The sequence below is a fragment of the Oreochromis niloticus genome, linkage group LG14 (assembly GCF_001858045.2).
Source record: "Oreochromis niloticus isolate F11D_XX linkage group LG14, O_niloticus_UMD_NMBU, whole genome shotgun sequence".
Classification (NCBI taxonomy): Eukaryota; Metazoa; Chordata; class Actinopteri; order Cichliformes; family Cichlidae; genus Oreochromis; species Oreochromis niloticus.
In genome coordinates, this window is record NC_031979.2 from 23315999 (window position 1) to 23341959 (window position 25961).

At 41.3% G+C, this 25961-nt stretch overlaps 2 protein-coding genes across 5 annotated transcripts; one reads left to right on the forward strand and one right to left on the reverse strand.

The window, feature by feature from the left end:
* The first annotated feature begins 130 nt into the window (after positions 1 to 130).
* Positions 131 to 17157, forward strand: itpkcb (inositol-trisphosphate 3-kinase Cb). Its single transcript, XM_025898241.1, has 8 exons — positions 131 to 611; positions 3046 to 4383; positions 13436 to 13535; positions 13802 to 14015; positions 14195 to 14399; positions 14921 to 15022; positions 15557 to 15628; positions 15749 to 17157. Exons 2-8 carry the CDS (start codon positions 3220 to 3222, stop codon positions 15956 to 15958), a joined length of 2067 nt encoding a protein of 688 aa, XP_025754026.1. The 5' UTR covers positions 131 to 611; positions 3046 to 3219; the 3' UTR covers positions 15959 to 17157.
* actmap (actin maturation protease) lies at positions 17128 to 25948 on the reverse strand. Of its 4 annotated transcripts, none has more exons than XM_005459351.4 (8): positions 25558 to 25948; positions 25397 to 25440; positions 25128 to 25308; positions 22023 to 22091; positions 21678 to 21802; positions 21325 to 21454; positions 21150 to 21220; positions 17128 to 21034 (listed from the first exon to the last, which is right to left on the reverse strand). In XM_005459351.4, the coding sequence occupies exons 3-8, from the start codon at positions 25295 to 25297 to the stop codon at positions 20703 to 20705; spliced, it is 897 nt and encodes a 298-aa protein (XP_005459408.1). In that variant the 5' UTR covers positions 25298 to 25308; positions 25397 to 25440; positions 25558 to 25948; the 3' UTR covers positions 17128 to 20702. The 4 variants fall into 4 exon arrangements, with proteins under 4 accessions (XP_005459408.1, XP_003454889.1, XP_005459409.1 ...); XM_003454841.5 differs by having other exon boundaries at positions 25128 to 25323; XM_005459352.4 differs by lacking the exon at positions 25397 to 25440.
* Positions 25949 to 25961: the final 13 nt, after the last annotated feature.

Here is a 25961-nt window from a genome sequence, read left to right on the forward strand (position 1 = left end):
GCTTTTGTTTTGCCAGACTAAAAAAATAAACCTTTCTCAACTGTAAACGCTGTTAAAAAAAAAAGGTTACAAACGGTTTTACTTTAGCGCCTAAAAAGCCAAAATTCGTGGTGTACTTGAAGTCAACGCCATTAAATGACCGGTAGGCCACCGTCGTGTCGTTTTGAGTAGGTTTGTAACGTTTTCTTAGAAATGATAAAGATTGTTATGGGTGACAACATTTTGTTTGGTCGCATTTTTCTTGGGTCTTTTCTTATTTACTGTACTTGTGGTCGTGGTTGCGTTTTTAACTGAGCTAAATCGTGTTTCTTTTTTGTTTTTTGTGTTTGGAAGCTCGTTAGCTTGTGCCACTTCAGGTGTCTCTGGAAGTTACAAAGCCTGAACGTTAGATACACTTGCCTCTGTTTCACCAGCGCTTCCTCTTTTACTTTAACCACATGCTGATACTTCACTTCGTGCAGCAGCGTTTCGCACACACTAGCTGAACAGCTCATGATCACAGACACATCATCATTTTCACGTCCTGCCAGGAGTTTTTAAAAACCTCTGCATCCCTGCCAGCTATTTTTAACAGCTGTGTACCACCGGAGGAGCACTTCAGGATCAGTCAGGTAAGATTAGCTCAAGTTTTTGTGTGTATGTGTGTGTCTTGTATCCGTTTGGTTGTTTTGCTTGGCTGAAAACGCGCATATAAGACTTGTCTCTTCTTATTGTTTGATCACAGGAAACTGGTACGGGCGTTTTAACTTAGGGCCAAGTTAAAATCAGGATTTTAAAAAGCTCTCGTGCTGCCCAAGCTCAAACCGCCCTTTAAACAAATGACTCACTGATAAGTCTCTTCATGTAGATTGGCTGTGTTTTCCATTTTAGCCACAAAGAGTATGCTGCTGATTGAACAAACAGATGAGTGGTTTTAATGGGAGTGCTTTACTGCCTTTATCACCCGGAGATCTATTTTTGAGGGAGATTTTTTTATTTTATTTTGTTGGGTTTTTTTAAAGACTTGTTTTGAAATGATCAACTTCCCATAAACTATGTGTCACTGTATGAGCCCTTGCGGATGGCACAAGATTCACAGTTATTCACGCCAGCGTGAGTCATTATATAGGATTAGTTATTATTTGGATTATGAATATAGTGAACTGTGTGGTTCTGTATGAGCTGTATTTTCCATTGTTATCCTTCCTGTCTCATTTCCTGTAAGCATTCCTTTTGAGCTGTCACAGCAAATAACAATCACTTTACCTCACCGTGTTTCATTTATAATGGCGGAAAGGCTTGAAACGGCTTTCTGATAGAGGAAAAGTCATGATTTGACCCTTTTTACACACTACTGTCTTTTGTATTTACATGAGAAATGTTGCAAAACAGCAATTCCTATGAGCAGATAGAGGAAGTTGAAGCTGTGTTTTGACATAGATGACTAGAACGACTGTAAATGCATTATTAAAGGGAACAACCGGTGCTTTTCTTGTTTTCTATTATTTATATATATATATAGTGGATGCTCAAATTAAAAAAATAACAAAGGAACAAAAGTTAAATAAGTGGGGTTAGCCTACCAGCAACCTGAAGCGTCACCCTGCTGGTACACTGTACATAAAAGATGGACTTGGACATGGCCATAGTGATATCACCTGTTGTTCATGAGTTCCCATTTTGAAGCACTGAACTTAGCGTTGTTTCCGTCGCCATCTTGGTGGTTTGAAACTAACCGTGATAACAAGGCGGATCTAGCGGAGAATCCGAGGGAGGCTGCACCCCCGTAGGCTAGTAGCTTGTCAATCAAAGCGTACAGTTGTTTATTGGAGATGATTATTTTAAAAAATTGAAGTTTGACTTTATCTCAAGAAGGCTTGAAGCTACCAACCAAGACCATCAAGACATCAGAAATAATATTAATAGCTGCTGTAACAAAACAATTTTCCAAGTATTGGATAAAGTGTTTATCGTATCCAACTTATCTTAAAAATAAAATAGAAAAATCAGAGGAGTCGCCCTCTGCTGGCCTTTACAAAGAATGCAGGACATGCAACCTACTTCCATCTTTTCTATACAGGTAGTAAGACTTATTTTATTTATGAGGGGCAGCCAATCAGAAGAAATCTGAATTAAAGAGGAGGGGAAGTGGATCTATGAGTGTTTCAGATAGTAAATGACTTCACAGGCTGCACCAAGGTCCAGTATAAGATAAAAGTGGGTTATTTTGCATGCTGTATTAGAATAGACAAAAGTGCTCTTGTAGAGTCCATGAATAAAGATAAGTTGGAAATAATCTTAATAGTTTAACCCTTTAACCAGTGGAAACAAGTTACGTCATAAAAGTAGACCATCTAGATGGGCGAATTTGCTGTTGCAGCGATGAGCATTTAACATTTGTCTTCTTAAATCATCAAATTCTCAAATATTAATTTAAAGTGATTGTTTTTCGCTTTGGAAAATGTCCAAATTATGTAATGCAGACTATTTCAACTTTTAATTTGGACATATCAATGCTTTAAAGCATTTTGTTTTACGCCCAGTATTCCCTATTGGGGGATTTTTTTTATTTTATTTATTTTTTTGAATGAAACATAAGGATAGCAGTCTAAATGAAGCTTACTGGGACAAATGTATCGTGTCCAGACACAGGAGGGCAGTATTAGACAGACGTGACTAATGGTGAAACTGAGTAAATCTCAGTGAAACTGTTACAGTTTTCCCCCACACCAGCTTTCCCCCCCCCCTGTAATATTTAAATCTTTGTTCTTGTCACATTTTCCTGTAATTATACTCCAGTGCAGTTTCCAGTGAGCCTTCATCTGACAGTTTCTGTCCTGTAGTCTGGAAATAATATGTGACTTTTAAGGGTGATTAAGCACATACGAGTTTGCATTCTTGAATCAGGCGCTGGTTTAATGTGCTTTTGTTTTTGTGCTGCTATGGATCATATTATCATTGTGTCATCGGGAACTCTTTAGGTAAGGTAAGGGTTTAGGGTTTTGTTTGTCTATTGTCCTTGCAATTTTGCTTACTAAATCAGACATCATCTCCTTGTTTTCACAGATCAGTATAATCCCAGATGATTAACAGGGATTGATCAATATCACTGACTGGAGTGTGTGATTAATGGATTACTGTGGCTTGATGGAGTCACAGGCTAAGTAGTTTCGACTATCTGTTTTCTAAATCAAACACTGAGGGTGTGTCTGGGTCACTTCTACTACTACGGCATGCAGGATGGGCCAAACTCGCTCTGCTCTATCGCACAGCACTGCCACCCGAGGCAGAGCGAAATGGAAAGCGGGCGAGACAGCCCGTCGACTCCGTATCCGCAGACCTGGGAGCGGAGAAAAGGCGAAAAGTGACCAGTTAAACAGGAATCCGATGAAAAATAAAGTGCTGTCGTATTTGGGAAGGAGAAAGCGAGACTCTAGTCACGGGGAAGCGGATTTGGGTGGCGGAAACGCAGCTGGAGATCCAGCAACGCGCCGCGGCCACAGAGTAGGAAAGTTGCCGAGGGACGAGGTCGTGTCGGCGGTTGGGGAACAGCGAGCAGCCGCGGGTTGTTTTGACACGCCATCCGGCCTAGATGGAAATGCTGAACCGACACAGCACGTCGTGAACCGTGAAGCAACCGCTGGTTCATCCGATGCACCAGGCTTGGAAAGTCAGAGCTGTGAAGTCAGCGGTGCGGGCTGCGAGGAGCCGAAACCCGTGCGAGAGGACAATGCCTCGGATCCCCAGACGAGGGCCATGGAAGATAAGCCACTGGGGGGAAGCAACCACGATCCCATTGTGTCTCAGGATCGAGTATTAACTGGAAATAGACCGCGTTCATCCCACTCACCCCCTCTGAAGACCTCTGACCCGGACACTGAGGGGATTTTGTCTAGTTTGGCCTCTGATCAACTTTTCGACTGTGGACTTTCGATTAGGGACGATCAAGCCGAGGCTATAATGACAAAAACCGACTGTAGCACTGTTTCATGCACACCCAAAGCGACCGGCAAACTGAACAACAGCTGCCCGGTTGAAACAAAGAGCCAAACGGACTCTGATCAGACCAGCCAGAGTCCACCAGGAGGCCAGAGTTTTCCAGGAACCATACCCAAGCTCATCATAACCAGAGACCCCAGTCCGAACCGCTCCCAGGTCGCATCGAACCTGCTGAGAACGGAGCCCAACATCGGCTGTCTGGAACCTCAACCGGACGACGAGTCTCCCTGCTCGGACAGCGGCTGCGGAGGGTCTCCCGCTCTGATGCGGTCCCCCAGGAAGCTGTCCAACTCCTCTTCCATCGGCCTGTCCTCCGCCTCGTCCTTCGAGGAGTCCGAGGACGACTTCACAGGCAGCGACATCGAGTCCAGCCGGTCTCTGTGCAGTCCGGAGGATGGGACAGGGGTGAGTGTCTATTCAAGTCTTCTTCCGCAACAGACAACTTTTATAAAGTTGCAATATATTCTTCATACATATTTTAAAAGACCTTCAGCTGGACTCTGACAAGAAACCATAAACTGGTCTTACTGCTTCAGCTACCAAAAAATGAGTAATGCAAATGTTGTGTAATTGACCATATATGATGGCATTACAGTATTTGATTGAAGCTATTCTTCCATAAACAAACATGTTGTTAGGTGTGATCACATTGGAACTGATTGTAAAATTAAAATCAATCAAAAAGAAAATGAAACAAGGCGGTAACTGACTAGGTATTACATATTAAAGTCTAGCACACACACCCTACATAGGAAATGTACAGTAAACATTCCTGAATCCTGTGTCAGCCTCAACCACCATTACTTTATTTTGTCATCAGATTTAAACGGTGCATGAGAGCAGATGTGTCAGTCACTGCTGGTGCTATAAAGACAGTCAAGAACAGAAATCTGTTTAATATGTATCACGTTGATAATTAAAGGTCATTATTTGCCAGGAGGTGGAGATTTTTCAGCTGCTGTGGTGCAAATGAGGGGAAAAGGACCCATTCATTCAGGAGAGACTTTTGATCTAATTCGTGTCATGTGTGGTAGAAGGCTTTGACTCACACTGCCCTGATAATGAAACATGACTGTAACAAATTTAAACCCAAAGGAGAGGAAAACGGTTATTATTGCCAGCCCCCACTTCTGTGTCCTTCCATCACCCATGCCACATGATCACATGGCTTTGATGAGCTCAGCCTGAGGACCATTTAAACATTGTTTGAATGCATTTCTTAACTGCTCGTCACTCGTTTACAGTCAGCACTTTGAGCTGTGACCAGCCTCCACGGGTGTTATTAGAGAGTTTAGCATGAAGCCCCAAGAGGCTTACAGATATTCCTCTCCTCCATCCGGGAGAAGTAGCTTAAAGTTTAGTAGAAAGTTGTGATGATTTCCTCCGGTGTCAGGAAGCTTTGATGCACTGTTGACTACCATGCATGGAATGCTTTAAAAACAGGATGTGTCTATCTGTATCTTCTTATCATCATGGTGGCTCTGCGAATGCTGAATGTCCAGGCTTTCAGGCAGGGCCACATCCCCAAAAAAGATTTTCAGCTGTCAGTGTTGTGATTCATACTGTGATGTCCAGGACATAATGATCTTCCGGTGGATGTGCCGTCATATCGGAAAATCCACCTTTTTAATTTATTTATTCACTTTCATAGATCAGGAAAGATTGAGAAATGCGTCACCCATGAAAATTGGTGCAATTTGAAATTCACGGACATACATTAGACCACCCCAGAGCCTCCTCTTTAACATATATTACTTTTGCTTTTCTCCAAATTGTTTAGTCCTTCTCCAAGAGCTGCACCAAACACAGGCGTCTTTGAGATCACTGTGAGGTGGAGACAAGCTCCAGTTGATGTTTAATGATTTGATTATTCCTGTGAGTGAGGATCCAAGTCTAAATGTCAAAATAAAGACAGTGTGGGCAGCTTTCTTCCTTCATGCAGGGTTTTACAAAACAAAATTCAGCAAAAACTTAATACAGCTTGTGTCACGATGGCTTGATTAGATTAAGTATAAAAATAACATCCATATCGAGTACACCCATCTAGTGATCTCAACCAAATGAAAGATGAACATTTTATCCACAAATGTTTGTCTGTTACTGTCGCCGCTTCAGTTTAGATCAAAGATTCTTTCTACTTGTGTTTCAAATGTAAAACATCACAAAAATGAGAAAAACCACACCTTAATCTCTTCTAAGAAGCCAGTGTGGTATCTTCAGATGTTTGTTTTTCTATATTCAGCAGTCTTAACACGCAAGCAGTGCTATAAAACAGACACTTTAAATCCTCACATTCAAAAAGGAAGAAATGAGAGTTTTTGCTTGAAAATTAGAAAAAATAAAATTCCATATAATTTTTAATACCCCCTCATGTTTACCGTCCCCTTTGGCAGTCATTCATTTAGTGTAAAGTCCATGAAATACCTCTGTCATGTTCAGATACACATTTCTGCAAACACATTGATTCACATATTGCATATCTTGAGTGAGCAGGCCAGTGGACAGTGTAATTTCCTGGCTATTATACCAACAGCCAGGAAGTGAGCAACCTGAGTAGTTGCACTTGAGCTGTTGTAACAAACAGGATGACGCTGGCCTGTGGTTTCTGATAAGAGCTGGTTTTAATGGGCACATTTTGTCATATGTGCAGTTGTGTGGAAAGCGCTTTTGTTTGTTCTAATTAATAGAAAGGGGAATGTGTGTTTGTTATTAGCTGTTCAAAAAAAAAAAAAAAAAAGGCCGTGGCCATGCCGTCAGCTCACAAACAAACCTAACATTTTCTTCGTGAGGTGACGTGAGCAGATACTTGTTCACGCATGCACGCACACACACACACACACACACACAGCGATGCCGTCTTGCATTCAGAGTTCATTGTGTGTCATGGAAAATTGGGCTGAAGGCTGAGCCGGTTGCTAGGCAACGTCTTTGCCATATATGGTGTTTTTTTTCTCCTTGTGTTGTTCGCTCGCACCAACAGTGTCTACTCTGTCCCTGACATTTGAATGCTATAAGATATAAATTCCTGCCGGCGTCTGCTGTGCACAGCAGCGCAGATATTTTTGCATGATCATGTCTTCCATGTGAGACACTCTTTCTCCCTCTACAGTTTGCCTGCACTTATATAAAAAGGCTTAATATTTTCCTCTTAAGACACTGTGAAACATACAGTGGAACGGAAAACAAGAGGAAAATTAGAGTAAGCAGACAAAAGAAGCAGCGCTCACAGATGAAAAAGATGCAGTGAAACTTTGAACACGTAGCCTACACTTGATGATTATTCTTATTTGTGCATGCTTATTCACTCATGAGCAACAATTGCAGACTTGTTTTCCGTCCCACACATCACTCCCACAGCACTTATACACAAAATCCACGATGCAGGAAAGTCCACGTTAGTTAAAAGTTAGCTTCGCTTTTATGTATATATGTGCACAACACAGAATTACCTGAGACATGATGTATCAGGTTAAGATGTAACACCCACACTGAAATAAAATCCAGTGGTGCAGGAAGCACCAGATTCAGAAGGGCTAAGAGTATCAACGCCTCGAGTAAAAACTCTCCATTACTTACAAGCAAATCATTTGCTTTTGGAAAGTTGGCTGTTTCTTATCAACAATCTATTAAGGAAGTAAAGAGCATCATATCTCTTAACCCTATATCAAACCTATAAAACTGTGCCTAACTGGATCATTAAACATGTTGTCAGTATCTGGAGTATTTTTTTAGGTCACTGTTCTGTTTTTGTAACTGTGCACTTGTGCTTTAGTTTTTACAATGTGCGACATTTTTAATGTTATATGGTTGTGCTCTGGATCTTATCTTTGAATACGTGCTTTTGCGCTTTTGGTTTTCCTATTACTGTATATAATTTCCATCAATCTCCCAGGGACAAGATATCAAAATGAGCCTGTATGACTTCATCTGGCACATTCACACTATGGACAATGTACACTGTCCCTTTTTAAATAAAATAAACAAAAACAAGACCAACAGCTTTTGAGTAAAAGCTTTTGAGTACTCACAGCGTTTCGAGGGGGTGGGGTGGGGGGATCATCATTTCCTTCATTACATAAAATTAAAAGACGTGCATACAGTTAAAGAACATAATACTGGATCACTAAAAAAAAACAAAAAACCTGGAAGCAGTAAGACTTAACCTCCTGTCATAAACGCTAGAGCACTATCATTAAATCACACAACAGTAGAAGAAGACTCACTGATCCTTTCTAAGCCAGCAAATCAATTTTTGCTTATATATGCCATAATGTCCACATGTGTACAAATGAGTAATTTTGTTATTATGACTTGATGCACAAACACAAACTTTTAGTGTGGTTTGTAAAGTACAAACAAAAAGCCAACTTAACCAGCCGATACATTTGGACTCACACGTAAGATATTGCTCTTTTTTTTACTGAAGGAAAAATGTTACCAAAAATGACCGTTCCATATAAGGAGTCCTTCACTGATAAATCTGCAAGTTAAATACTTAATATGCGAGCTGGAAAGTGAGCTGCTTTTCTTAGCTCAAGGTTTTCACTGGAACTATATCAAATTTTATGTAAATAAGAGTTGCCAAAATAATGTTTTTATAGTTAAATGTGCTCTGCAAATAGAATCAGCCGTTAGTGGAAAATCATTGAACACACTGACATGTAACGTAGGTATAAGTGGTCGAATACTTCCAAATAATCAGGAAACGGTGATATTAAAGGGAAAAAGTAGCAAATCCAGCAAATACCAAATGTATTTTCATTTGTCAGTGATCTCAACTGATGATGTAATACCGTGTTTTTGGCATATGCAAATAAACATTTCAAACATTATCAGATAAAAGAGGCATGTGAGTCTCTTTTCTGCAGATGGTTTTCGGGCGGAGGTTGAAGCCGGTGCCATCTTCTGTGCGTTTACTGGCCCACCACAGTGGAGCTTTGTGAGCTCTGAAGACTTGAGTGAAGGGAAAGGGATGTGGTTTATATAAAGTAGTTTTGAGAAAAGGGCTCTAAGAGTACCTGAAAGCACGCTTCGGGTTTGCATACAGTATGCTGTCACTCTCGTAGCTGACTGTCGTCGCCTGACAGGTTTAGCTTTGTCCCCGTGCACAAACGCACACCTCCGTAGGCCGCATAGTAGTCAAGAGCTCATCATGCAGACAAAAGAGGAGCTCTGGGACTATATGGAAATGGTTGTTGGCTCTACCCCCACCTGCACTGAATCTCGCAGGAGATTGGCTAAGCATGAGGCTCAGGATAGGCCCAGAGGGGATTAGAGGATGAGAGAGTGAGACAGGAGAGAAACAAAGGTTTACACTGGGAGAAACAGAAGACGGCTCGCAGAGTGGGGGATTTGCGCCTTCGAGGACACAGGGTGAATGATTTCAGGGAGGAACTGCAAGTAAGAGGACTAGTTCAAACAGGCAGAAAGTGGCGAGAGCCAGAAAAGGGACAGCCTTAGGACACTTGGTGGATACCTTTGATGACAGCAACAAGAAATTGAGAAAGCGTGAAGAAATCAAAGGGTGGAGTACTAAAATTATGCAATGGTGCAAATTGTGAATTAGTGACAAAAAGGAGGTTGTAGAGACGCGTGAGTGATTATTTATCGGGCGATAAAGGAGACAAACAAACACCAAAAATTTACTGACTGACTGAAGGTGATTTACCAGAGGAAGACCGAGCAGGCAGTGGACTGAGTTATAGTAGGTTATAGATGACGGTGAAGGATCTCATGCCCACAGGGAGGCACACGTCCCTGACGTTTGATTTAAGAGACCCTGTCCTGATGGCCGGGGGCATTTTGTGTTGGTTGCGTTCTCGTGTCGTCTCCGGGGTCGTGTGTATCTGTGTCGGCACCTGCCTCCTCCTCCGCTACTGCTCTGTTTGCCAGGTAAGAAAAAGTTCCAAAAATAATTATTGAGAGAGCAGAGATACTGATTCAAATTTAACCTACCTCAGCCACCGTTATAAATATACGCTGATGTCATGCTTCCTCAGAAACATGATATAAGGGGAGATTATATCAAAGAGACTTGGGTATTCAAATAGAAACAAAAAAAAGAAGATTGCTGTTGTTGCTGTTACAGCATGTGTTACGCGTTCAGCCACAAAGAACTGTATCTGGGTTAAGAAGCCAGTAAGCCAGTAGCAGCAGGCTCACCATGCTGTACACTAAGTGCTTCAGAGGTTTTGGTGTCAATCACTGTGTGGCTATAATGGCTAAAAGTAATGTTTTGGAAAGGTGTACTAAATATTAACATTATAATTTAATAGCACCAAAAGTTGAAGTAGCTCCCACAACTTGTTTTACCCAGCTGATCATTACAGGCCTCATTATGGGCTATAATTATTGAAGATGGGTCTTTTTTTCCTGACCACAGTGGCCTTTGGTGGTGGCTGTGCACATAGCCACAAATGGTCTACATATAGTTCAAGGCAAAGAGTCTGTTACATTACTCGTGTTATTTTTGACAATTTTACAAGCAAAGATGTGTTTTAATTTTTGAGTAATTTAACTTGAAGAGAAAAAAAATACCTCGTTAACTGGTGAGTCTTCTTTAGTGGGCAATCATTTCTTTTATATGCTGGAAAATCGCCGCTAAAGGGCTTACTGAAGTGGCAGATGAACACCGTCCTTGTCTTGGATGCACTTTAGATGCTTTACACATCTAAAGTGGAAAATTTGTGGCCCTTGTGACGTCTCCTAGCAGCGCCATTGTTGTCATTGTCTGCTCATCGCAGAGGTGCTGTGCCGGGAAGTGTTTGGGCGTGTTCCTTCATGACAAGCACCGGTGACATTCCTGGAATTCCATCCCATAGGTCTAGGAAATGTGAAGAAGGGATGGGAGCACTACAGAAAAAAAAAAAGAAAGAAAGTGGTAAAAGCAAGGGATCTCTGCCTGTTTCAATGCAGGAAAAAAGTTTAAAAATAACCCCACATGGGTGTAGATATGATTACTTTGTACATTCATCAGCTAAAAGCTGGATGGGAGGGGAAAGAAGCTTAGAAAACAAAGAGTAAACTTAACAGTTATGTATACAGTTTTCATGAGTTATATAAAAGAAAGTGGAGATGGCAAGGGTTCGACTGTGTGGGGTGAAATGTGACCTCAGCATTTAAAATGTGTGTGTGTGTGTGTGGGACGGCTTCTTCGGTTTAAGCTGAAATGTCAAAAGCTCTTTATGTGCTCTTTGATGGGCTTCTGAACATTTATCAAACCACCCTTTTAAAAATGCCTTAATGTCCACAAGAATATTAGCAGCATTAGTATTTGGCAGTGCATCCGCTGTTAAGGAGGTCCATTCAGCTCCACAGAGGCAGCACATTAAGCTGTCAGCATAGGGCCATTAGAGAGCCTGACCTGGACGAGAAAAGTGAAAGAAGAGAGGCTGAAGCATCACGTTTCTCCCCGCTCAGGCCTTCTGTCACTGAACTGGTCTTCAGATGGAAATAGATGCTGGTAATGACTAAATATTAGTGAGGAGAAGACGTAAAAGATTTGATAAGTAAACAGATTCTGTTTGGGCCACAGGTGGATGGTATTTTTGGACTTGTGCATTCAGAAAACTAATATTTATCTGTGATCAGTAATCACAGCATGTCATTACAGCTGGCAGGAAATCTAGTCAAAAATTCAACTCTAAACTAAAAATGTTTAAATAAAGGTCGAGCATGTCTTTCTAGAGTTTATGGTGACAGTTTTCTTGCCTGAGTGGAAAGTTTAAATGTCGCTGGCTTTTGTTGTGGGTTCATTTGGATATTTTCCCTTTGAGTTTGAATATAACTGTTCTTTTTGCAAATAAAGAGAAGAGGAGATGTGCTGAATAGGCTGATATATTTTTATTTATTTGAAGTCTAATCAGAGATTTGGTTTAGGGTAAATATCAGCTCAAACACATCCTGAGAGACTGTAGGGGTGTCATCAGGCAGTGGAACTAAATAAATAGGTGAGAAAAGAGAAAATGGAGAATAGCATTGTTTCATCACTATGATCCTGCACATCTATTAGTGTTTGTCTGTGGGTCAAATGAAGGTGTGGTTTGCTCAGTTAAGTGAGCAAGAGGAGTTTTTGTCATGTTGAAAATTCAATCGTGTACGTCACATGTGGTGAAGTGTTGTTCTTCACCCAGAGGAGGCCGAGGTTAGGGTAAGGTGAATCTGTGGGTGTCGTTGGAGATTCGCTCCACAGCCGTCTCTTGTTGACTCTCTTCACCTTTGGCCTCTTGCTAAAACTCCTGGTAGTGACCTGCTCTCTGTTTTAAGCAGCATTTCTTTTTATTGTAGGCTTCGTGCCATCTCATGTTAAGATTAAACCTGTAATCCAGCCTGGGATCTGAGGTTGATAAACTGATGATAAAAGATTTAAATGCACACTCATTCTAGTCCTTAGAGTGGTTACAACCTTACATGTTTGATTCAAGTTATCACGCTAATATACCTGAATAAATAATCCAAAATTAAAGTAAAACCCTTGGGAAAGTTTCATCCCAATACGTAAAACTGCTCCTTCTCCTTCAGCTAAAAAGTGTTTTTAAGGCTTTCAAACTGTTGCGAACAGTTTAAACTTGAAGCATTTTTTCCCCTTCTTCTTCTTCTTCTTCTGAGGTAAACACATACGCAGTGTTTCCAGTGTGTTTATGTTCCTGGATTAAGACCGTTTTACTGTGACAGTTTCAAAGAGCAGCTGGGGGAAGGAGTGTAGAGCAATGGGAAGAGCAATGTCTCCCTCTCTCACACGCACACAGACAGAAATAGTTGTAAAAAAGATAACTTTTATGGTTATGGCCTCTTGCATTTTATTACTCGCAGAAACCGTTTTTGTTGCCCAGTGCTAATTTTCTTTCTGCTCGTTTAACCTAATTGTTTCTGTGCTTTAAACCGGTATGGTGCATAGAAGCATTGTAGGACTTAATCAGCTGAAATGTAAAACACACACACACACACTCCCATCCAGAACTGGCTGTCTGTTTGTTGTGATTTCCCACACACATGTTCTAATCAATCAGTATCAGGCGCCTGTCTAACTGCTTGCGTCAAAGCGGCTGTTGCACACTGTCCTTGTTCTAGTGTTTCCCAACACAGATTACTGTAACCCGCACACAGACCCACAAGCTTGCAAACACAGAGGTTCTGTTTTACGACACCACAGTGGAGGCTTTGGTAAATGTTTTATGAGTGGGCTTTGTCGTGTATGCGGCACACCTGGCCTTGGGAAGGGGAGGGTCTGTCCAATGTCTACTGATATGTTTGTGTGGGTATGAGGACAGTACAGGTTGGGTTTTCCTTTTAATGAGTAATCAGTCTTTTGGCCTGCACTCAGCTCAGTACTTTGTCCAGGAAAGAAAGCTCCTTTTCTGATTAGTCAGAGCTTCAGATTTATTATGTGTGTGACCGCCCATGCTTTTTTTTAAACAAGGCAATGAAACGATCTGTTGGGTTTTTTTTCATCTTCCAGAATAAGTCCTGGCACAAGCTGAAGACCATGGTTCACTGGTCCCCCTTTGTCGTGTCCTTCAAGAAGCGTTACCCATGGGTGCAGCTTGCTGGCCATGCAGGTATGTGTACACCTGCATATCAGACGCATTTATATGGAGGTTCCTTCTAAGAAAAGAACAAAAGATTTTATGCTACTGTCGTATCTACTGAAAGGCTGGCAAGCAGAAAGATTAAGGGCCAGCTCTATCCTGCTCACTTGTATGCCTTTTTTTTTATCTCCCTTTTTCTTCAGATCTGCAGACAAACAAAAATGCACCTACATGTTGTAGTTTCTGATCTTTCTGTCTCATGCGTCATTAATTTTCTTTCCCTATCTTTCTCCAAGGTAACTTCCAGGCTGGGGAGTACGGGCGCTTGTTGAAGCGATACTGTGAGTGTGAGCAGCAGTGCCTGCAGAAGCTAATGACGGACTCTCTGCGCCCCCATGTGCCCGGATATTACGGCGTAGTACAAAAAGACGACCACGACTACAACCTGATGGATGACCTGCTGGCTGACTTTGACTCTCCTTCCATCATGGACTGTAAAATGGGCAGCAGGTATGACTCGGCATGTGACAAAGAAAGTGTATTTGTGTAAAAAGCATTTTTCCAAAACCAGCTTGTGCCTTAGGAAGGCAAAATGAGCCTTAAGGATTTACCTTCATGCATATTTACTCTTGAATCGTGTATGTAGAATGAAGGCTGTGCAAACATTGAAATCTAACTCAAACTCTCAGGACTTACTTGGAGGAGGAGCTGACAAAAGCCAGGGAGCGTCCACGTTTGAGGAAGGACATGTACGACAAAATGATCGCCGTGGACCCCGGGGCTCCAACAGAGGAGGAACGGGCCAAGCAGGGTGTCCTCAAACCGCGGTACATGCAGTGGAGGGAGACACTTAGCTCCACCGCCACCCTGGGCTTCCGGATCGAAGGCATTAAGGTAAGACGTCATGCTGAACACACAAACACGTCTGGCCTGAAGACCTCCGCTTCAAGAGAATAAACAGCTGTGCTTGTTGCTGCAAAGAAGTAAACCAATCAGCGGGAGTAAACACTTATCAGTTTGTTCACAAGACAGACCACGTGCACTGGGGTGAAATGGAAAATGTGGTTGGTTAACGTGCAGTCATTAGGGGGACTGTTTGTTCTTTCAAAAATAAATCCGAGGCTGGTTATCAGTGTGTGCCAATAGTGAATTTGCATGCTACTCAGAGACTAAAGAATATATCTGATGACACAGTGTATTAAAGGCTCGCTGCGGCTGTATTTTCCAGTTGAACGAGTTTTGTGACTGTGAAATTTATTTAGAGCCACTTGCTTTCACCTCGAACCTCAACAAAACACAACTGTTAAAACCTTCAATTGTGCAGATAGTAGCGTGAATCAGCATGTATAAGCTGAAGTGAGTCATTATGACATTTTTGATGGTTTCCTTTTTTTCTTTCTTTTTTTTCTATATAGAGAGCTGATGGAACTTGCAACACCAACTTTAAGAAGACAAAGCACAGAGAGCAAGTAATGCAGGCCTTGGAGGACTTTGTCGATGGCAACACTCAGATTCTGGTATGTTACTTGTTCAGTTCTTATGTTTTGTAAATGCAAAAAGCCAAAAAAATGGGGAAAAACCAGCTAGAATCAGCAGCTGCTTAGTTTAACTCGACCTGTAAGAAGAGGAAACTGCTATCGTGACTCTGTCAGCTCCTCTGAAGGTCACTAACATGTTGTTCTGTTATTTAGAGAAGTCTCTCACTGACTCGCGTCAGACACATAGACAAGAAGTTGTTACTTTATTCTTAGATTTGTACAAATGAGACAAACCAGATGTGGCATGTTCATTAGTAAATGTTAGAGATGCTGCTTTATGCTCCACTGCTTCTCGGGTCTGCACTGTGCTCACGTCCTCCATACAGGACTTACATCCTTGTTTCACGCGGTAGCACCTGCATCAAACAAGGATGTAAGGTTTTACACTTACCTTTAAATAAGAAAGAAGAACAAAAACTGTTTTTTGGTTTTTTTGGCTCCAATTTGCAAATTCCTTTCTGTTTCTGGTCCCACAGTCTCAGTTCCTGTGTCCTTTTTTTCTGTTTTCCTCAGAAACTCTATCTGCAGCGGTTGGAGGAACTACGCTCAGCCCTGGAGCAGTCACAGTTCTTCAGGACACACGAGGTGAGACGGACTCCGTTCTGACTTCTTTTAACAGACCTGTTGTCTGTGTTGCTGATTTGATATAATCCCATCAACGCTGCATAACTAAACTCACTGGTCTTGCTGGTTTATCGATTGCAGGTCGTGGGCAGCTCTCTTCTGTTCGTGCACGACGCCTCAGGAAAAGCCAAAGTCTGGATGATCGACTTTGGAAAGACGGTCTCCTTGCCGACACCTCAAACCCTCGACCACAGGACTCCCTGGGTGGAGGGCAACAGGGAGGACGGCTACCTGTGGGGACTGGACAACCTCATAGACATCTTCAGCACCATGCTCCTGGAGACTCCTTGAGCGAGACACGGGACTGCAGTAAGAGACTAATGGGACGTTGGAGAAGAAGATTATACAAACTAAGACTGACAGAGGAATGGCTAAAAGAGGGCCACCACTTCAGTTACTCCTTTCAGGGCTCACACCAAGTGACTTTATCTACTTGTACCAGTGTGAGAAGGGCGGGCGAAGTGGAATATGTCAAAAGGTTAACGTTATGCATTATGTGGAATAAGGGCGCAGATGGCACGAGCTGTTAAATTTAAAGCACAATTGTAACTTTGTTTTATTTTACTTGGGCTGTGGTTTATTTTCTGAGAGTACAGTCCTCTGCACTCATGGACCTCTAGCAGTCACTTTTTATTGCAGAGACACTTGTAACATGGCTCATCTCGCTCCTCCTCGCAGCTCCCTCTGTTGGCGAGAGGTGGCCAGAGCAGCCACCTCCTCAGCCGTGGTCTTGACCCACAGGAGCGTGTTTTTGTTTGTGTGTTTGTTTTTAGTTTTTTTTTTAACGAGCCTCTGAGGAGCGTTGGAGTGTTGTTTTTTTTTTGTTTGTTTTGTTTTTTTTCCATCATGGACCACTTTTGATGACTAAGTATACAGCAACACTAAAAACAGTGGTCAGACCACGTGTTAACTAACTCAGCATGTAAATACAGTTTAATTTAACTTTGTTTTGTTTTTCCCTGCCTTGGTATAGCCTTCTTACTGTGTTTGTATGATTTCTGTGCCTGGCTTTTTAAAAAAAAGAAACTGAGCTATCTGATCATTCCAGTTGCAGTGGACTCGTGCTATTTTACTTCCAAAAGAGTTCACCCAAGTATGAATCGATTTACATCGAAATCCCACAGTTTTAACTTTTCTTAGAAACAGATTTTTCTTAATTGGACTTTTGTATGAAAATGCAGTGATTTTTAGTAAGAAGCTCGACAGCCTTGTTTGTCTGGAGTTAGTTGCACTATGGATTCTCACAAAGCCATTGAACAAAACATGCGGGGCATCTGTGTGTCTGCAGCAGCGGTTTAAGTATTGGGTTTACTGTTCAACGTAAATATTTCTGCCTGTTATCTCGATTCTCTGATCAGTGTTGCTTTAGTCTGTGAAACTGGAATTACCCGATTAATCTGATCAGATCGTGTGGGCTCTGACTTAAACGCAAACTCAAAACCAAAAAAAAACAAAAAACATCTGTGTACGAGTGATGACTGGTGTCTGAGTAAAACAGAACTAAGTTAAAGGACACCGTTGTAAACATAATTAAGCTAGGATAGACAGGAGGAATGTGGGTTTTAACATTTTTGTATGCAACATTGAAAGTTTACAAAGAAGCGACACTGTTATACGTGCAAGCCGTGCTTGTGAGCATGTGCATCAGATCCCGATGGGAATGTGACGCGTTGGTGAACGTCAAGTGTCCAGTCTTCCTTTGACAGTGTCAGGCAGCACTGTTTGGGTGGGTGGGGGTGTGGTTAACTCGGCACGCACATTTCACACATGAGTGCTGTGAACGCGTGACTTAACAAGATTGGAATTCAAATTCAGGAGTTTAGATTTTTCATCTCCGAAGGGTAAACATGCCAGGAGAGACAGATAGTATAATGTTTACAAAGTGTTAAAAACCTTTGCCCAGAAAGTCTCTATATTTGTAAAATGTCAAACTATCAGGTTTTCAAAGAGGGTGCTGCTTTGTAAGCAAGAAAACTGGATTCGTGACCACATTTTGTACTTTAAAGGCAGCGCTTTTCACAGAAAGCACAGACGGACTTGTTGAAACTGTTTATAAATCTCTGCTTTGTCCAGAAGGTCGTGGATTACAATAAAATGAAAGTGGAGAGTTTTCAGAGTTTTGGGGGATTTTTATTGTAATTTCTTTTCAGTTGTCTTCATGCAAACGCACACACAACAAATCATATACATTTGTAAAAGAGCGCGGAATCAAGATGATCTAACATTTAATTATAAATTTAACACTACTGTAAGAATATGTCCTGTTCAGTCAGCTGTGACCTTTTATCACAAGTTTCTAAATAAAACCAGATGAATCATTTTGTGTTGAGCTGTCCCTGAAAACTGCGATGGAGGAAACTTTGTGTAAAAACTAGATGACAGTTTATTTTTGTTTGATAAGATAATTAGCAGTGCAAAAGTGCAGAGACAAGGAAACCACCTTAATGAAGATCAGAATACTTTAATAATCCCTAAGGAAATTATGTAGATGTGACAGAAGCTTCTTTTTTTTTAAATGTTACAAGTAATTTAGGAATCAAAGTGCTAGTTTATCATTCCGAATTTTGGCTGTAGAAATTCCTCATTTAGAGGTGATACTGTGCCTCAGAACTGAGGAATGGCTTGTGATTTGCATCATCTGCCAAACATGCTGGAGGCACTGTTATAGTATGGGCATGTTTGGCTTCCAGTGGAACTGGATCAAGAGTGTTTGATGGTGTGACTGCTGATAGAAGCAGCAGGACATTTGTGAACTGTGCATGGCTTCTGCTCAAATTCAGCCAAACACTGCAAAACTGGTGCTTCATAAACAACCTACAAGCTTCTTAAGGGGGACAAACTGTAAGCCTATAAATGGGTTAGTCACAATTATTTAACTAAGCCAGATTTTTACTTGGTAACGGGCCTGTAGGGAGGAAATAAAGCATTTCATAATATCCAGCCAGGCTTCAGGCAGTCACCGACTGCAAATGAGGTTCATCGGAGCAGATTTTATAATTATCTTAGTTTATCTGATTATTTTTGAGCCCATGGAAACTGATGGGCTGTTCACATTCATTTGTCTACTCGCACATTTTAAGAGCACATGATCAAAATGACTTGCGCGTCTTTCTTTTTTTTGTGCAACAATGGTTCAAAATCAGAGAGAAAACCATGATTTCACCCAACAATTACACAAAATTCTGACAGCATTGGAAAATCAACAAGTCTTCTGATCTTGTCACTCGTTAATGGCCAGTGTGAGTTACGGGTCAAAACCAGCATGTGTCCTGTAGTGTCTGGAGCATTTGAGTTGAAAGAAACTGAACATTTATGGCTCTTATAGAGGTTTCACCTCCCATCTGAAAGGCTTTTTCAGCTCTAAAGGCTGATGAGGAGTCTCAGGTATTCAGTATCTCTTCAGTGTGGTTTTTACCTTGGAGGCAGTCTTTAACTCGCCCTATAATGACGAGTCACTGCCACATGAGCGAGGATGTAAATTCTTTGAACTGCCTTTGATTGAAGCGCTTAAAACTACCGTGATGTGGATGATTGAGGACCTGCACAACTAGAAGTGTGTTTTCAGCGCCTGCAAAAATACAGCAACAACCAACACAGGCTTTTATCTCCTGACATATTTTCTATGCTTTCTGCTCTACAAAAGCATTCATTTGAATGACAGACTATCAACACATCTGTAACAGAAAAGTAAACCTGTTTGATTTAGCAGTGTTTAAACAAGCTCAACAGCAGCCAGAAAAGCAACATTTGAAACTTTATTTCTCCACTCCTGCTCAAAGTGGGGGTTTTTTCACCTCGCTCACTGTTATCACTGTCAGGAGGAATTTCCCCCGACATGCCCATCCTGCTCCTTCAATTTTTTTTCTGTCAAAATGTTTTTAAAGCCGTCTTTACTGTGCAAGTAAGTGTGATAATAAGCGACAGCATGAGACATGATAGCAAACACACGAAAACCTTCCCTGCACCTTCACACACTCACAAATGTAAATAAAAAAATATGCTTTCTATTTACCGTTTATGTCATTTTAGATTTCTAAATAAGCTTATTGTGCGTTCTCCTCACACCCTGTGCTCCTGTAGCCGGGTGTCACGAGTGCCTGGCAGTGACTCACAAACATTATTGGACTGCTTTTTAAGTTTTTTGACCATTCTGGTTTGTTGCAACCATAAAAAAAAAAAAAAAACTTATCTGGACAAAGGACTTAAGGTCCTTAAGGTCATTTAACACCAAGCATGCTGCAAAAAAGCGACACAAAATTCAGAAATTTCTTGATCCAAACTTGCTAAGTAATTTATATACATCCCAAACTTGTTGTGTTTTTGTGAAAAATCCATCCTCAAAAAACAGACTGTGAGCAAAATGAAGTAGATGTCAAACTGAGAGGAGCTGAGATTCAAACTGAGATTCTGGGTTCATCCGATTGTCACGAGAAGGAAGCAGCAGGGAGAATTTGATGGTTTGATCCAAGAGTTAAAAGTTGTGTCACGACTGTTTCGTGCATATTTCAGGATGTCAGTGGGGCAGTTTGAGCTCTTGTTGGCAGAATTGGGATCTGAGGAGGTAGAGGAATCTTTTCAGAGAGCCGATTGACCTGGAGGTGTGCATCTGACGTAAAATAGTATTACGTTACTATTAAGTTTATCATTGCGTATTCGGTACTGTGCTATGAGGATGCGTTTTTTCCAAACGCAGTGATCTGATTGAAAAATTGGAAAGACTGAGCTTGGTTTGAAAAAATAAATGTTCCAAACAAATTCCTCCAGAGAAATTACACGGTCTGTGTTCTTAACTGTTTGGTGGTGTAACAGGCGAAAATGACATGAACACTGTTCCTCTCCAAATAAATTGTGATTATTATAAAAAACAAATTTTTTACAGTCAAACTGACACAATCCTTGTCAGTGGAAAATTATAAAACGACTACACATTTTACAAAAACAGTGACCAGAGCATGGCTGAACATGTGGGCGCGGCTTCTCCCTGATAACCCTTACTTTAAAGCCCTTTTAATTAAATAAATATTGTGTGTCTGCTTCACTGTGTGGACCTTGTGTGGAGCAGCACCGCCTTTCCAGCCAGACCGGCCTCCAACCCTCCTTTGGGAACCACATACTTGGTGCCATCACTGGCTCTCTGAGGGTCCATCATCCTCAGCTGCTCATTGCTCTGAGCTACAGTGTCCAAACTCCACAGCTGGTAGCGCAGGCTTTTACCTTGCTTAGCCAGGATGTAAGCATCTTTGATTGCCGTGCTGCTGGCGGGACAAGATGAGCAGCTGTCGGCAGCGAGGTAGAGCCACGGCAGAGAGGGATCAGGCTGGGCGTGCTCTTTACTGACACTCCCCTGGTCCACTCCGAGGAGAACGCCTGGAATGAATGAAACTCTGTTACTGTGTGCTCTGATTAGTTAAACTAGGCTCACTTAAAGGGAAATCCTACATAATAAACCCTGCCTTAGGTTAGGTTAACTTAGCATTCTTACCTGAAGCGACTGCCCAGTGCGCCCTGTGGCCACTACGCTGGCACGGCTCATGGTTGTAATCCTCGTCATAGCTGTAAAAACTGTCAAGGCGTTTGGGGCTTCTCTTTAATTACAAATCTAAATCTACTGCTTTTGCTTCACAGCAACCCTTTCCCCATGGTTTGGTCCAGGATACGGGATGAGAACAGGCTGTCTCCCCCACAGGTGTGAGATGATGGCTGCAGCATTATTACCACTCAGACCCCCCGAAAGGAGCTCGGCCTTGCAGCCACACACCTCTTCTGCCAGCAGGGCCATATTGTCAGCTGACAAAATAAAAAAGATTAATGAGAACATAAAGAAACCAAAATTCACCAGCTTGAAACTGAATGTTTACGTGCTTGTGGAACATTAAATTAAATATCAGCTGCAAAATGTGTCATAAAAGGTCCAAATGTTTAATCACAGCCCCCACCTGTTTCTTTTGTGCTATTTTTTTGCCCCCAATTACAAAAAGACCTGAAGAGTTTAAACATTTTTATTTTATACCCGAGAACATTTCACCCTGAGCCGTGTATCCCCTGCTCAGAGCTGTCTGAACCACCGTCTCCATGTCAACACTCAGCTGTGGCTGCCGTAGGTGAGCAGCCATCCACAAAGCCACCAGACCACACCTACAAGGTTACCAGAAATAACACACTGAACAAATACGTCACCCACTCACGTGAAAGGATTCAGGTAAACCAAATAACTCAGTACTAAAAACAATAAAATACTATAGCAGTTAAAAATTGTTGTGGAAACAGGCGTGCTATGCAACATACTTCTTAGCCAAAAATAGATTGAGGTGTTGAGTGACAGGTATTACAGTGACGCTTCACTTTAATGACTTACTGTGGACCATCTTGAATGAGTGAAGGCACGTAAGTGTTCACCAGAATCCACTGAAGGTCCTTCCTGAAACTGAAGAACAAACAAATGGCACTGCATAACATGAAGGCATGGAGTTTGTTAACCGTTTATCTGATGCACTTACACAAATGCAGAAATTTGTACAAAAGAAAAAGTTTTTTTCTCAGCCATGAATCAATTCTAAGCATCAGTGCCATGGGCTGTGTCCTATTATCTGCATCAAAACTGTAGCAGTTTACAGCATGTGAGTGTTTGCTATCCCCAACTGTTTCTACTCCCTGCTTTCTGATTTTTTTTATACTCACATGTTAATCAACTGGCTGATAACTATATTGGCTGCCACAGTTTCAGGATACTTTGAGGAGTGAAATGCCAGCATTATAAAAAGCTTCTTTCACAGAACTATCATATACAGTACTGTGCAAAAGTCTTGAGCCACCCTGGCTGCTTTTCATTCAATTCAATTGAATTCAGTTTTATTTATACATCGCCAAATCACAACAACAGTCACGTCAAGGTGCTTTATATTGTAAGGTAGACCCTACAATAATACATACAGAGTAAAACCCAACAATCATACGACCCCCTATGAGCAGGCATTTTGGCAACAGTGGGAAGGAAAAAGTCCCTTTTAACAGGAAGAAACCTCCAGCAGAACCAGGCTCAGGAAAGAGCCGCCATCTGCCGCGACTGGTTGGGGTGAGGGGAGGAAGACAGGACAAAAGACATGCCGTGGAATAGAGCCAGAGATAATTAATAAGTAATGATTCAATGCAGTGAGGTCTATTAACACATAGTGAGTGAGAAAGGTGACTAAAGAAGTACTTAGTGCATCATGGGAATCCCCCAGCAGCCTACACCTATTGCAGCACATAGTTAGTGCTGGATCAGGGTCACCTTTATTCCACTGACAGTGCGTTTGGAATCATTGTCATGCTGAAAAGGAATCTGATGCCAATCAGATGCTTTCCAGATGGGACTGACGGTGGATCAAAATGTGATGGTACTTCTCTGCATTTATAATTCAATCTCATGTAATTCGGTATACGTCAGCTGCTTGTTTTCCTTCCTTAAGGACAGCTTTTTGAAAGCCACCCTTTCAGTGAGACCATTTCTGATGAGGCTTCAGTGAACAGTAGATGGATAAAGTGAAAGGCCAGATCCATCTGATACTGGTTCCAGTCTTTACTGGATTTTTTCCTTTTTTTACAAGGACATTGCTTTCAGATATTTTTCATCTGCTAAAGTTTTTAGGCCTTTCACTTCTTTTGTCCTCTATTTTGCAGTTCTCTCAAATATTTAAGAGCACACTACACACCAAGCAAAAATACTATTTTATGTCTGCCAAACTGTATTGTCTGACACTTTTTCATAGATTCAACTAAAGAAATGGGAACAAATTATGTGTTTATATAACAGGCTGGTAGTAACAAAGTGCCCATAGATACAATTTAAAGTAAGTACTTTTCCAATTTGTCTGTAATGTGACTCACACTGACAACGGTTTGAGTTAGGTTCCCTTTTTATGCCATGATTCATAGGTCAGTATTAAGTTGCACAAAAAAGATTATTCCTCTGAATAAAAGTCAAATGGGAGGACTGGACTGAGAATGAGTGGAAAAAGCAGCCAGTGTCCAAAGAAAAACTTTTCAAAGACCTTCAGAAAGTCTGAAGAAGTATTGTTTAAGACCACTTTTTAAAAAATGACAAAAAGGTCTCACTCTTGGCTCAGGACTTTTGCCCTAAACTGGACATTCAGTTTTATTGACTCCGTGTCAGAGATATCTTCAGGCAACTCTCTGTTCTTGGGGTTAAAATACAATATAATAATATCACAATACAATAGGATAATGCAACTTTGTAGCAAAGTTGTAGTAGTACTCAATACAAAACAACATAACCATCAGAGAAACACACTCTTTGTATACAGTCCATTGTGGTGTCTGTGTGTGTACTATTTTTAAACATTTTAATTAAATTAACAAATCTCTCACTTTACTGCTGTCCTTCATTCTCCCTGTGAGATTCATGTTCTTCACTGCAAGCTAGTTAAGGTCTCTCTTTACTTTACTGTAATTCATAATTAGAGCCATTTGTGTATATTAGAGTTATTTGTTATATTTTGTAACTTTGTAGCATTATTTCATTTAGTTTAGCTAGTTACTGTTCTTACTGTCTTGGAGCAGCTGTGATCACATAATTACCTGTGTGATTAATAAAGTATCCTGATTCTGACTGTGGGATACTTATCGACTCATAAGTTCATCCGTTCAGACATCTGACCAGAATGCCTCCAGGACACTACAGGAGAGGTGTTTTGGGCCGGCCCAGGACACACTGAAGAGATTATATCTCTGAGATGTTCCTGAGCAAACCCAGTGTCCCCTCAGGAGAGACGGAGGAAGATGAGATGGAGGTCTGCTTCCCCCACCACCCACATAAGTGGCAGAAAATAGATGCATATATTGCTCTGTCAATACTTTATCTCACTGCTCACTGGTTCTGGATTATATAACTGTACATTCGGAGATGTGTCCTGATCCGTGGGTTTTGTTATGTTTTAGGTTTTCTGGACTTTAGATTTCTTTTCACTGTTATTCCTTAAGGTTCTTATTTTTTAAGCTTGTTACTTTAATTCTGGTTTATATTGGTTATTAATAGGTAACTCTTTGTTTAGCCTAGCCTCCCCAAGTGTCTTCTTGTATCTTGTAGTTAAGTTGTTGTCTCTGTGTTAGGTGTCCCTCTGTTACATTACTCACTTGGTGAATCCTTCCCTCTTATGTTTGGTTTTTAGTTCCTGTGTCTTTGATTAGTTAAACCGCGTGGTTGTGTTGTTTGTCCCTAAAAACATTAGATCAGTTATCACAGTCATGGCTGATTATGCTGCACATGGATTTTCAATCAATAACCTCTATGGTTGTGTTGGCAAATGAAACATTTGAACTGCACAAGGGATCTGCTTGATCAACTTGAGCATGACTGTGTGTGACAAATGTCTGCCAAGCATGTGAGCACTTAAAAATAAAATTCATGTGCAGATTTAGCAATTTTCCACACAAAGCGAAAACATCCATGATAAAACCTGACCTGGTCTCCCTCTGACTGATCAGCAAGCAAGCCTCTGTGTGATCTCCCTCTACAGCACTCCTACTGCTGGCTATAGTCTGATACAGCTTCTTCTTTGGTGCTGACGTTTGAGGTGGTGTACGTGGAGCAGGTGGAGGCGGTGGAGGTGGCAGGGAGCATTCCACTGACATCTTCTCCTATCCTGAGGAATTGTAGACTGAGAAAGTAGAAATCAGGGGCAAGCTACAGCAAGCCAATATAAACAGTGTAATTACAGAACCTGCAACTACCTGCCCAACTTCCACTTCTTCTTATAATAAGCTAATAACTAAACCTGTCAACATACAGGACCAAATGACGAACGTTATTCGATGTTGGAAACTATTTTAGTGCAAACTGGTGTGCAGAAATTATATAAAAGCACTTCGTTTCTGGTCTTTCGCACACTTACCCCACACCCACTTGTCTAACTAGCAAAGCCAGCTAACAACACCCGGCTTGTCCCCAAATTTGGCAGTACTACTCTCGCGCTGCGTCTTCTTCTTCTTCTTTGTGTAGTCACACCTCAGGAACGTAGAAACATACCGCCCTCCAGTGCATCTAAATTATCTCAATACCGACTGCAAAATTAATACATATGACTCTAACTGCTAGTTAAATATGAAGCTAAAGATAAATTATAAGAATTAAAAAAAAAAAAAACTGCTGGCGCTAAGCTAACCCGGACAAAAATATGAGTTACACCATAATCTGAACTCTGAGAAGAATTGTATCAGAATGTCTGCCCCTATGTTATATTTTTATCCAAAACTGTGACACAAAATATTATGTTGCCACAATGATTGGAAACAGCTA

Coding starts and splice junctions, on each gene's coding strand:
- itpkcb (XM_025898241.1), top strand. CDS start 3,220: ATGGGCCAAACTCGCTCTGCTCTATCGCACAGCACTGCCACCCGAGGC. Junction 13,536..13,801: donor GCAGCTTGCTGGCCATGCAG/GTATGTGTACAC, acceptor TCTTTCTCCAAG/GTAACTTCCAGGCTGGGGAG. Junction 14,016..14,194: donor GACTGTAAAATGGGCAGCAG/GTATGACTCGGC, acceptor TCAAACTCTCAG/GACTTACTTGGAGGAGGAGC.
- actmap (XM_005459352.4), bottom strand. CDS start 25,297: ATGTCAGTGGAATGCTCCCTGCCACCTCCACCGCCTCCACCTGCTCCA. Junction 21,455..21,677: donor TCAGGGTGAAATGTTCTCGG/GTATAAAATAAA, acceptor TTATTTTGTCAG/CTGACAATATGGCCCTGCTG. Junction 21,035..21,149: donor GCACTGGGCAGTCGCTTCAG/GTAAGAATGCTA, acceptor CATTCATTCCAG/GCGTTCTCCTCGGAGTGGAC.